Genomic DNA, 13207 nt, shown 5'->3' with positions numbered 1-13207 from the left:
TGTTTTTTTTTTATTTAATGATTTTTTATTACATTATGTTAGTCACCATACAGTACATCCCTGGTTTTTGATGATGATTCATTAGTTGCGTATAACACCCAGTGCACCATGCAATACGTGCCCTCCTTACTACCCATCACCGGTCTATCCCATTCCCCCACCCCCTGCCCCTCTGAGGTCCTCAGTTTGTTTCTCAGAGTCCATAGTCTCTCATGTTTCATTCCCCCTTCTGATTACCCCCCCTTTCTTTATCCCTTTCTTCCCCTACCGATCTTCCTAGTTCTTATGTTCCATAGATGAGAGAAATCATATGATAGTTGTCTTTCTCTGCTTGGCTTATTTCACTTAGCATTATCTCCTCCAGTGCCGTCCATGTTGCAGCAAATGTTGAGAACTCGTTCTTTCTGATAGCTGAGTAATATTCCATTGTATATATGGACCACAGCTTCTTAATCCAGTCATCTGTTGAAAGGCATCTTGGTTCCTTCCACGATTTAGCTATTGTGGACATTGCTGCTATGAACGTTGGGGTGCATATGGCCCTTCTCTTCACTACGTCTGTATCTTTGGGGTAAACACCCAGTAGTGCAATGGCTGGGTCATAGGGTAGCTTAATTTTTAACTTTTTAAGGGACCTCCACACTGTTTTCCAGAGTGGCTGTACCAACTTGCATTCCCACCAACAATGTAGGAGGGATCCCCTTTCTCCACATCCTCTCCAACAATTGTTGTTTCTTGCCTTGTCTATTTTTGCCATTCTAACTGGCATAAGGTGGTATCTCGGTGTGGTTTTTATTTGAATTTCCCTGATGGCTAATGATTTGGAACATTTTTTCATGTGTCTGTTAGCCATTTGTATGTCTTCATTGGAAAAGTGTCTGTTCATATCTTCTGCCCATTTTTTGATTTGTTTGTTTCTCGTGTATTGAGTTTGAGAAGTTCTTTGTAGATATTGGATACCAGTCCTTTATCTGTAGTGTCATTTGCAAATATATTCTCCCATTCCGTGGGCTGCCTCTTAGTTTTAGTTTTTATTCATAATTCTATGATCTAATTTAAAATCATTTTTGTGTGTGGTATAGGATAGGGATTGAAGTTCATTTGTTTTCTTCTTCCCATGTGGATATATCATTTGTTTAAACAACTTTCCTTTCTCTGTTGAATTGCTTTGACACCTTTGTCAAAAATCATTTAAGGAGGAAAGGAGCTGGGGCTTCGTTAGGAAAAAAAAAAAAGCAGGTGAAAATGTAAGTATGGGTTATTAGTTTTGTATTACCGACTTTGATTTATTAATATTTTATATCATTTTTGCATATGTGTTCATGAGAGACATTGGCCTAAATATTACTTCTCTTGTAATATCTTCATCAAGTTTTGGTATCTGGGTTTTGATGACCTCCTAAAATGAGTGAAGTATTCCTTTCTGAATTTTCTGATGGAATTAGTGTATTAATTCCTTTTTCAGTGTTTTATAGCACTGAACAGTGAAAGGCTCTGTGCCTGAAGTTTTCTTTGTAAGGAGGCTTTTAATAACATATTCAATTTCTTTGTTAGATGTGACATTCACATTTTCTATTTCATCTTGTGTCAGGTTTGGTATGTTGTATTTTTCCCAAAAAATGTTCATTTGATCTAAGTTGGTGAATTTATTGGCTAAAGCTGTTCATAAGAGATCCTTATGATTTTGGTTTCTATAAGGTTTGTAATGGTATATCTCACTTCATTTTTTATATTGGCAATTTGGGGTTTTTTTCTTTTTCTTATCAGTCTTTTATAGGGAATTGTCAATATTTTTTCTAAGACTTTATCTTTTTTAGAGCAATTTTAGGTTCACAGCAAAATTGAAAGGAAGGTACAGAGATTTTCCATGTACTCTCTGCCCTCACACACGCCTAGCCTCCCCCTTTATCAACATACCCCACCAGAGTGGTGTATTTGTATATGAGACTTGAACTGACGTGAGACGTCATCATCAACCAAAGTCCATAACGCTATCAGGGTTCACTCCTGATGTTGTACGTTCTGTGGGTTTGGACAGATGTATAATGCACATATCCACCATCACAGTATCACACCAAGTAGTTCCTCTGCCCTGAAAATCCTCTGTGCTCCACTGATTCATCCTTCTTTCCCCTTAAGCCTCTGGCAACCACCGATCTGTTTACCTTCTCCATAGTGTTTCCTTTTCCAGAATTGTCATATAGTTGGAATCATACAGCACATGTGGATTTACTTTTACTTAATAGTATGAATTTATGTTTCCTCCATGTCTTTTCATGGCTTTTATAGCTCCTTTCTTTTTCAAAGAAATTTCAGTTTGGGGGAAGTTTTGGTTCTGTCATTTTCTTCATGGCTTATGGAGTTTTCTCTCATCTTTTTTTCTTTATTTCCTTTTTCTGCTTAAGTTTAGTTTGCTTATCTTTTTATAGCTTCCTAAAGCTGAAAACTTAAATGATTGATTTTTAAGCCATTCTTTCTAATTTGTTTAAAAGCTTAGGGGCGCCTGGGTGGCTCAGTCGTTAAGCGTCTGCCTTCAGCTCAGGGCGTGATCCCGGCGTTATGGGATCGAGCCCCGCATCAGGCTCCTCCACTGGGAGCTTGCTTCTTCCTCTCCCACTCCCCCTGCTTGTGTTCCCTCTCTCTCTGGCCGTCTCTCTGTCAAATAAATAAATAAAATCTTTAAAAAAAATAAAATAAAAGCTTAACATCTCCCTCTAAGCAGTGCTTTAGATATATCCCTAAATTTCTATATGTGGTGTTTTCATTATTGTTCAGTTCAAAATATTTTCTAATTTCTCTTATGGTTTATTCTTTGCCTATTGGTTATTTTAAAGGTGTATTTTAAAATTTCTAAATATTTAGCATTTTTCTAGACATCTTACTGACCTCTAATTTATTCTTTTGTTGTCAAAATACATATATGCTCTGTATAATTCAATCTTTTGAAACTTGTTTTGTGGCCTAGAATATGACCCACCTTAATGAATATTCCTTGTACATTTGGAAAGAATGTGCAGGTTTGGGTTGTTGTGCTCCATAAATGTCAGGTCACTGTGGTTGATAGTGTCACCCAGATAAATCCTTACTGGTGTTTTTGTTTAGTTTCTATCAAAATTACTGAGAGAAGAATGTCTGAAATCTCCAACTGTGACTCTTGATCTGTTTTTTCCTTTAGCTCTGTTAATTTTTTCTTTGTGGGGGCGCCTGGGTGGCACAGCGGTTAAGCGTCTGCCTTTGGCTCAGGGCGTGATTCCGGCGTTACGGGATCGAGCCCCACATCAGGCTCCTCCACTATGAGCCTGCTTCTTCCTCTCCCACTCCCCCTGCTTGTGTTCCCTCTCGCACTGGCTGTCTCTATCTCTGTTAAATAAATAAATAAAATCTTTAAAAAAAATTTTTTTTCTTTGTGTATTTTGAAGCTATACTACTAGGTTTATACACTTCTGTAATGATTATGTCATTATCAATTTATCAGGATGAAATGTTCCTCCCTTATTATCTCTGGTAATATTCCTTGTCTTCAAGGAATTTTGTCTCATAATTACAGCCACTCCAGCTTAATTAGAGTTTGCATAGTATATCTTTTTCCATTCTATTACTTTCCACCCATTGTGTGCCTCTGTATTTAATGAGTGTTTCAGGGTGCCTTGATGGCTCAGTCGGATGAGCATCCAACTCTTGGTTTCAGCTCAGGTCATGATTTCAGGGTCATGGGATTGAGCCCCTCATGGGGCTCTGTGCTCAGTGCAGAGTCTGCTTGGGATTCTCCCTTTCCCTCTCCCTCTGCCCTCTCCCCCCACCTGCTTACATGCACTCCCCTCTCTCTTTCAAATAAATAAATACATAAAATCTTTCAAAAAAGTAAAAATAAAAAGACGGTTTCTTTTAAAAAGGCAGCATATCATAGAATCTTGGTAGTTTTTTTTTTTTTATTGAGACTGACTAGTTCTATCTTTTCATTCAAATGTTTAATCTATTTATACTTTTTTTTAAAGATTTTATTTATTTATTCGACAGAGACAGAGACAGCCAGCGAGAGAGGGAACACAAGTAGGGGAAGTGGGAGAGGAAGAAGCAGGCTCATAGCGGAGGAGCCTGATGTGGGGCTCGATCCCGTAACGCCGGGATCACGCCCTGAGCCGAAGGCAGACGCTTAACCGCTGTGCCACCCAGGCGCCCCTAATCTATTTATACTTAATGTAATTATTAATGTATCTGAATTTAGGAAAGCCACTTTGCTGTTTGTTTCATCTAGTTTTTGGTCCTATGTTCTTCATTAGCTGCCTTTTTTGAGGACAAATATGTTTAGCATTTCATTTGCTCCTTTGTTAATCTTTAAGCTATATGTTTTGGGGTTTGGGTTTTTTTTAGAGATTACCATAGGGATTACATAATGTTTCTTTAATTTATCACAAATAAGACTACTACATGTTGTAAAATACAAGAACCTTGCACGTCTAATTCCATTTACCCCTCCCCATTCCTTTGTGCTATTATTGTTGTATAGATTACTGCTACATGTTATAAAAACACACAATAGAGTGTTACAATTTTTTGTTAAATAGATGTATTTTAACGAAATTAAGAGAAGAAAAAGAAAAAAATACGGTCCTTATAATTACCCACATATTTATAATTTCAAGTGATCTTTATTCCTTCCCGCGGATCCAAGTTTACCATCTGGTGTTATTTCCCTTCACCCTGAAGAACTTGCTTTTGTGTTTCTCATAGCGTAGGCAACAAAATTTCTCAGGTTTTATGTATCATAAAATGTCTTTATCCCACCTTTTTTTTAAGAATAGTTTTGCTGGGTATAGAATTCTAGGTTGACAGCTTTCCCCCAGCACTTTAAATATGTCATCCCATTGTCTTCTGGTCACCGTAGTCACTGGTAGGATGTTGCTTATCATCCATGCTATTGTTCCTTTTAATATAATATGTAGTTTTTCTCTGGCTGCTTTCAAGATTTTCTTTTTCTTTTTTTTTTAATTTTAGCAGTTTAACCATGACACATCGAAATTAGTTTTCTTTGTATTTATCATTCTTGGGCTTTGTTGAAATTCTTGGATCTATAAGTTGAGGTCTTTCACCAAATTTAGGAGATGTTTGGCCATTCTTCAAATATGTCTTTTTTCCTCTCCCATTCTCTCCTTTTCTTGTGGGACTTCAGTTACATATGTGTTAGATTGCATGTTCTGTTCATTTTTCTCCCGTTTTTTCCCCTCTCAGTTCTTCAGATTGGGTTCCATTGATCTCTCTTCGAGTTCACTAACTCTTCCTTCTGCCATCTCTAATCAGCTATAAGTGTAGTCGGTAAAATTTCCAGTTTAATTATTGTACTTTTCAGCTCCAGAATTTCTACTCATTTTTTAAAATAGTTTGTCCTCCTCCATTGAGATTCCTATACATTCATTCATTGTGCGTATAACTTCCTTTAAGTTCTTGGACATATTTTTAGTAGCTGCTTTATCTGCACCCCTGGATTATCTTGGTTTGGTTATAATTGACTCCTCCCTTCTTTTTCTTGGGTATAGGTTGCAGCCATTTTTTCTCATAGTTCATGGTCTTTATTGAGTCCTGGATATCACGAATGCTATGTTGTAGAATTTCTGGATTCTCCTCTGTTCCCCTTGCTAGTGTGTATCTTGGCTAGATTCAGACCCTGCCCCTCATACAAATATATCTTTTTCAGCAGCAGCTGAAATATCGTCTTAGTTTGTTCATCTTTGAGCTGCTGGTTTTTCTCCCAAACCCCTGGTGTCTTCCCCACACGTGTGGTTTAGTCAGTTGGCCAAAGATTTGGCTGGACTCTAGGCAGACCTGGGGGCTTGCCCCCTCTGTGGCTCTCTCTCTTCCAGGATTTCCCCCTAATATTCTGAACTCTCTCCTCTCACATTTCAAGGCAACCAGACTACTGCTTTCTGCCACCTAAGCATTCGTGGACTGGGGCGTGCCCTGGCAAAAGTTCAGAATCACTGGTCTGACTCTGGCAGAGGTCTTTCAAGGGTGGACTCCCTGACAATGTCTGCCTGCTTTGTCACCCCCCCCCCATTGTCTTTAAATAGGTGTGTGTGTGTGTGTGGTGTGTTTTAACATTTTGTCCAGGTTTTTAAACTGTTACTGGCAGGAGGGTTAGTCCCAGTAATCTCCGCTGCTACTGAAAGCCAGGGCTGTTACGCGCTTCTTCATAAACAATTTTTTTTTTAAACCTTAACGTTGATGTGTTAAGAGTCCTTGATTAACAGACCCAAATAAAAAAAATTCAGAGAAACAAAATTCAGGAAACTGGATCAACGTATATGCAGTGTATGACCTTGGTTATCTTAGGCGGGTAGGGAAGGATTTCATGCCCTCAACATATTGGAGCAGCCAGGCTGGCCTGCATGATGTCAGTCTGTCTGTCTGATGCTAACATTAAGGGATGTGTTCAGGGGGAGTAGAACAGTCAGTCTCAAAAGGTCATTACATTTCCCAGAAAGTCCTACACATCCTTAAAATAACCAGGTAGATTGTAAATGTCCTGAAACTTTACATAGACTCCCACCATCGGAAGCATTATGTATCATTTGCTATAATGCGGTGTGGGCTGTAATACTAAGGAGACACTGAGGTGTGTATTCATTTGGTAAATATTTATCGACTGCCCGGGTCGTGCACGGCACCGAAGCACCACCTAGAACCCGTCGCACAGGATGCTTTTGTCCCAGCTGTGCCGCTCATCGTGAGTTTCCTGGGGCTGCCATTCAAATACCACGGGCTGGGTGGCTTGCAACGACTGAAACTTGTCCTCTCACGGTTCTGGAAACCAGAAGGTGTCGGCGGGCTGTGCTCCCTCTAGGGAAGGATCCTTCCAGCCTCCTCCGGTTTCTGGTGGCCCCAGCCCTCCTTGGCGTGTCGCCACATCCCTCCCTCTCTGCCTCTTTCGCCAAGTGGCCTTCTTCCCTGCGTGTCCTATTCCGTCTGTTACAAGAACGCCGTCCTTGGATTTCGGGCCCAGCCTACTCCACTGTGACCTCTTCTTGATCCTTACCTTGATTATATCTGCAAAGACACTCTTTCCAGATACGGTCACATTCAGATTGGGAGGTCACTGTTCAACCCACTACAACTCCCCAGAGTGATTGCCCCTTGTGCCCAAAGTCCCGTCTTAAGTTTCAAGGGCTGTACCTGGCTCTTGGTTCCAGGATTTGGCGATTTTATTTGTGACTTTATAAACTTGAGGAGCACTGCTGTCATTTCAGACCAGATGATCTTTCCCTTTGTCTTTAAATGCCGGCAGCCTCATCCTCCTAACAACTTGGGTCATCCCTAGCGGCCCCTCCAGTTCTGTCATGTTTGGGGAGTTGTGGCCACAGGGACTCTGCGCTGGGCCGGTGGGTGTCAAGGTTTTGAATCCAGACAGTGCCGTTTTTCTGCCCATCTTCCAAACCCACATCACTTCAGCAAACCCAGATTATACAAACCAGAGACCAGCAACGATGGTCTACAGGCCAAACTTGGCCTGTTGCCTCTTTTTCCTCAAGGAAGTCTTATTAGAACACAGCCAGGATCATTCTGTGTGTGTGTGTGTGTGTGTGTGTGTGTGTGTGTGTGAGCGAGCAATGGCCACTCTTGTGCCAGGACATCAAAGTCTAGTAGTTGTAACAGGACCAGATCTGCCCAAAAGTCTCTAGTCCTTGGCAGGAGAGCTTTGGCCACACTTCGCCTAAACACCATACACTAAACAGTGTGACAAACAGCACGGGGTAAGCAGTGTGTGAAACTAGGAAACAAATCCGTGTGCAAACCTGGCATGATCTTGAATAACTGGCATTCTGGAAGTTGCGTTCTGGCCGCAGTGAGCTAAGCACAGGCTCACTGTCGAGTCTCACACTCTCACGGGCTCCCCTGGTTTTAATAAGACGTAGACTTTGGAGCACAGTGATTTCTGCCTGTGAACAAGGAACTGGCCTCTGAGTCAGCATTCTCACTCTGTCACCAGTGGATTCTCCCCAGAGAGAGCCCTAGTCCGGTGATTTCCTCCCACTGCCACCGAAGCGACCCACTTCCTGGCTTCAGATCGGAACAAAGTGGTGTGTGGGGTGCAAATGACTGGTTCAAACGTTGGGGGAAACTGTAAATAAGACCTTGATTAAGCAACTTCCTATAGAATCATTCCAGAAGTCAGTTCTGTCGGGAAGGCAGGGAGTTGGAGACCCAGGAAATACACCCTGGAAATTCTCCATCTCCTCCTTCCCTGAAAGAGGAGAAGAAGGTAGGGGGTGCCAGTCACCGTGTGGCTCTGGGGACATCTAGTGGTAAGGACTGAGTCAGGGAACCAGGAAACTGCCACAGGCACAGGCCACACATCCACAGATCCATCTAGTGGCTGTCGTGGTACCAAAGGCTTTGGGAGGGGAATGGGCCGAGTCCTAGAATATTCCTCATCAGTGAAGATGGGGTTAAACCAACACTCACAGATTTAAACCCCCACACACTGCTCTCTGCTTTCCTCTCTCTTTGTTAGAGGTGGGAGTTCTTGTGGGGCTAGGGAAGCGTATATAAACCAACACTCACAGATTTAAACCCCCACACACTGCTCTCTGCTTTCCTCTCTCTTTGTTAGAGGTGGGAGTTCTTGTGGGGCTGGGGAAGCAGTCCGTCCTGGGCACTGCGGTGTGCTCAGGCCTCCTCGTGAGGCAGAAGTGGGGAGACTCCACTTGACGGTTGGGGGGACGTGTGTAGAACGGGGGTTTACCTGCCCACAAAGCCACCCCCTCTCTGCAGCTGGCATATTTAACAGCTTTCTCAAGTGCTGAGAGCAGCTGGTTCTTAAAAAGTGAAGACCGTTTGCCCTTGAGCGTTTTCCTGGAATGATTTTTTTGTATCATCTGCCATGTTGTTCTGGTATGAAATGAGTCTTTTGGGGGCTCCTGAGTGGCTCAGTCAGTCAAGCATCTGCCTTTGGCTCAGGTCATGATCCCAGGGTCCTGGGATCGAGTCCTGCTTGGGGCTCCCTGCTCAGCGAGGAGCCTTCTTCTCCCTCTGCCGCTCCCCCTGCTTTTGCTCTCTCGCACTCTCTCTCTCAAATAAATAAATAAAATCTTTCTTAAAAAATGAAGTGAGTCTTTTTGTATAGAATTTTTAAACTACCTATTTGAAAGATGTATGCATCTGGCTGCAAAGAAATACACTTTTATGCTTTCTCGTGGGCGAGGATCTCTAGGAACAGAAGGCAGGACTTTTATCCAGCCCAAGATAAAATGCTTCTTTACTCTCATTGTGTATCACCTCTTTCCTCCCTTGGACAATGTATGGAGATATTTTTGGTTGTCATGACAGGGCGGGGCGGGGAAAGCAGCGCTCTGGGCATCTAATGAGCGGAGGTCAGGGATGCCGGGGTCTGCGTGAAGAACCATCCGGCCCCGGTGTCCCCAGTGCTGAGCGGGACAAACCCTGCCCTAGGAGAATGCCCTTGTCGTCTGGGGTATGGTAGCTCCCCAGATGGCAAGCATCCATCAAGAGCTTGTGATAAATGAGTAAACAATTGAGCGCTGGGAAGCAGTTCAGCCGGGTCAGCCTGGCAAGAGGAGAAGCAGTCAGTCGTGCCAGCCTGCCATCGAGGAGTGCCTGCCGAGCCGAGTTTTGGTTTTATATTGGGAAAAACATTTCCTGCCCCACCCCCTCTCTTACTAGGAGCAGCTGGGCCCCCCGTTTCCCTTTCCTGCTTACCCAATATGTCCAGCGCCCTTGCATTTGAATTTTGAAGACTGTAGGTAGTAACCACTCGCCAATCCTGTGCATGTCTGAGGTTGCCTCTTGGGGCTTCGTGATGGCAGCCCTGCTCCACTCAATCTCTCTCCACCTTTTCTTTAGAACTGAGCATGCAGAATTCCGAGGGTGGATCCGATTCGCCGGCTTCTGTGACTCTCTGTCCGTCGGCGGCAGCCCAGGCCCCTGTGGCCCAGCCGGTGCCAGCATCCCCGCAGGTAACAGACCAGCCCGCCTGCTGCCTGGGGCTCGGGCTGTTCCGGGAAAACCAGTGTGGCCGGGGGTGCGGGGGTCGGGGGGGCGCATCCTCTTAGGTTTTGAAAAACACCCGACTCAGCAGAGATGGAATCTATATTTTCCCGAGTTAACGTGTCGGTCCCAAGGCTGCTGCTGTTAAAATAGCCACAGCTTTATTCTGTTCCCTCTGCCCCACCATGGCACATTCTCTGGCTTTTTTCGCTATTTGTCGAAAAGGTCCCACCAAGGACTCAAGGATGCAAACACAAAAAGAAACCAACTTAAGTCTGTTCCTATCGTTCAATGAAAGTTTTCTCGTACCTGGGAAATATCCCTTTTACCCAGGAAGACTACGGATAAGGCGAAAGATCGGTTAGAATTCTAGCATTAGAATAGGAATATTCTTCAAAATTTGTAAGGAGAGACTCTTTACACAAAGGCTCCTGACTTCCGTTCTGCCATGGGGGGAAATATACCCTAGACCTGAACGTAAAGTTAGTGACGTAAGACCACACAAAGCCGAGGGCGGTGGAACAGACTGGAAGCTTGGAGACGTGTGCAGCAGCCCACTGTGGCCATGTGACCACCCAGGAGCACGATTCCAGAAGTTAGAAGCATGACAGAATTGATGAAGCTGAGAAAGCCCCATCATTCAGCAAAACAGAAAGGCAGACCTCAGAGTGGTTTGTTCATTTTAGAGTAGACTTGTGTAGCTTTTATTTCTTGCAAATACAGCAGCCCCCACGGGGGCCTTGCAAGCCCCTCTGGGGATGCCAAGGGCGTGTGATGCGAGTCAGTGGTAGCCTAACTGATTTGTGTCCCTGCCCTCTTGAACCTGACCCATGAGCCCTCCACCCCGGCTGCCTCGGCAGGCCCGAGACTCCTGCAGCCCAGGACCTGGCTGACTCCTGCCAGGGGCCCACCATGGCCACCGCCCCCCTCCCCAGTTCCAGGCCTCCAGTCCCTGCTAGGGATGCATCCAGTCCCCCCAGCCGCCCACACGCCCGCCCCGCCCCCCAGGTGCACCCTCTGTTCCCCATTCAGAGACTTCCTGCTGCTCATTCGGGGCACCCCCTTTCTGGCAAGCTCCAAGCGCTCATGTTCACGGGCTGCTCCGCCTTCCCTCAACAGGGGGTGCCTCTCCCCTTGCCAGAGAGAGGAATTCCTGGTGCCTCACTTCCCCGGGTGTGCTCCTCACGCTTCACCGCCCAGCCCTGCACTGTCCAGCCCCGCTTCCCACCACGGTGGCCGAGTTCTGCCACCAGCCCCAACTGGGTGCCAGGGATGGGGGAAGGTGGTGTGGACAGCTGTCTGGAGGGTCCTTCTTATCACCCTGCCTCTCAGCTTGAAGCCAGGGACAGCCCATGTCACCTTGCAGAACAGACCCCAGGGAGGGAGAGCTGCTGGGGGCAGGTGGAAGTGCGTGTGCTTGTGCACGCAAACTGTGTGTGTGTGTGTGTGTGCACCGTCCTGTCCTCCTATCAGTCGTGCTCGTGTTTCTGTAAGGTGACACTGGAGTAGGTGGCGGTGCTCTGGTTGTAATCTGTTTTAAGGACTAAACTCTGACTAAAGTCTAAATGTCCTTCTCTCCTTCCCTTTTAGAGGGTGTTGGTCCAGGCAGCGGGCTCGGCTCCCAAAGGGGCCCAGATGCAGCCAATCTCCCTCCCCAGGGTCCAGCAGGTGCCACAACAGGTAACCACAGCACAGGGGACATGGGACACTTTAGCCCTTAGCGATCCAGAGCCCTCTCTGAACAAGGCATCCTTTCCTATTGATGCTGTTGCTTTGTCTCTGATATCTTCAGTTCTTTACCAGAAGGTTCTTTTGGAAGCGATGTAAAAAAAAAAATTTTTCTATTGCAGATGGTTAGCAACAGACCAAGAAAGCTGATAGTCTTTCATTCATGCAGAAATTCAGCATTCGGGGTACAAGCCAGCACCTCGATAGAGCACTGGGGTACTGGGGTAGACACGCAGACAGAGAAGCCAGGTTTCTGGATTGAAGGAACGTGGAACTTCCCAGGGAAGCAAGTGCTGTGCCCTCAGACCAATGCCATGACCCAGGAAGTGCTTCCTGTGAAATCCAGTGATAGCTTCAGAGCCTGGGCTCCCCAGCCACACAGCGGCCCACATCAGCAGCTCAGACCAAGTCCAGGGATCTAGAGCAACGGAGGGCAGGCCTTTTCTGGAAAAGGCCAAATAGAAAAGGCCAAATAGCACAGTTTTCGGCTTAGCGGGCTAGCTGACCCTGACACCCCTGCTGAACCCTGCCTCTGCCTCGCAAAAGCAACTGTGGATGGAAGCGAAGGGGCGTGGCTATGCGCCAGGAAAGCTTTATTACGAAAAGAGGCAGGGCTGGAGTTTGCGGACTTGTGCTCTGTAACACGCTGGACTCAAATCAGGGCAGGCTCTAGGGTCACTGCTGAGACCAGACAGCACACCCCTCCCCCAGGGGGCTCCGGCTTAGATTGCTGGTGTGTTTAGAGGCGCTTGTCTGGAGGCAACTGGGGCGGGTTTCAGGGTTGTGGGACAGAAGCAAAGCCTTCTGGCAGGCCCAGCAGGGAACCAGCGGCTCTGTCTCAGCTCCTTGAGGAAGATGCGAGCAGTGTCGTGATTCCAGAAGCTTCCTCTTGGTGGGGCTGGGCCTGCCCCAGCCTTTCTCTCTGGGCAGCTTGGACTTACAGAGTGACTTCTGCGCCTCCCTCAGTCCCCTAAGGCCCAGCCCGCCCCCAGCATTAGTCCCCGGAACCTTCTCGGGGATGCTCGCTATTCCAGGGCCTTGTGTGTGCGTCATGCACCATGTTGGGTTGTACTAGGAGGTGGGAATCAGCCCCATCCTGCCGCTCCACAAAAAGGCTTAGAGAGAGGCCACGATGAAACCCAGCCCCTAATTCTCTCACCCCAAAAGGAGGTTGGATGAGGCATCCATTAAGGTTCCCTCTGTGGTGAGAGTGTAAGGTTCTGCGCGTGGAGCTCGGGCTTCTACCGCCTGGGCCAGCGCCCCTGTCTGTTGAGGTGCTGAACTGACGTGGCCACAGGTGAGGGCAGGGGCTCAACAGGGTGGGGCTGGGGCTTCCCAGTGCCCCCCTCCACCTCCCTCTCCATTCTGCTCAGACTGAAGGTCTCCCTGGTGTGGCTCCCAGAACCCCCGCCCCTCAGGGGAGGGGTGCCAGGGCCACCCAAAGGGGACAACTCTGCAGGGAGGCCATGTAGAGTATGAC

General features: G+C 46.3%; 1 protein-coding gene across 8 annotated transcripts in view; it reads left to right on the top strand.

Annotated features, from left to right (window-relative positions):
• RFX2 (regulatory factor X2) overlaps positions 1-13207 on the top strand; it is a 91235-nt gene that overhangs the window by 42185 nt on the left and 35843 nt on the right. For 7 of the 8 annotated variants that reach the window (XM_026481187.4, XM_026481188.4, XM_044378009.3 and 4 more), the window contains exons 2-3: positions 9856-9968; positions 11590-11679. In XM_026481187.4, the coding sequence (XP_026336972.1) occupies positions 9864-9968; positions 11590-11679 (195 nt within the window). In that variant the 5' untranslated portion in view covers positions 9856-9863. The remainder of the gene's footprint in view (positions 1-9855; positions 9969-11589; positions 11680-13207) is intronic. The other variant, XM_044378010.3, reaches the window with a different exon arrangement.

The sequence above is a fragment of the Ursus arctos genome, unplaced genomic scaffold, assembly GCF_023065955.2.
Source record: "Ursus arctos isolate Adak ecotype North America unplaced genomic scaffold, UrsArc2.0 scaffold_14, whole genome shotgun sequence".
Classification (NCBI taxonomy): Eukaryota; Metazoa; Chordata; class Mammalia; order Carnivora; family Ursidae; genus Ursus; species Ursus arctos.
The sequence above is the reverse complement of the archived record's forward strand: the minus strand, read 5'-3'. Positions and strand labels throughout refer to the sequence as shown.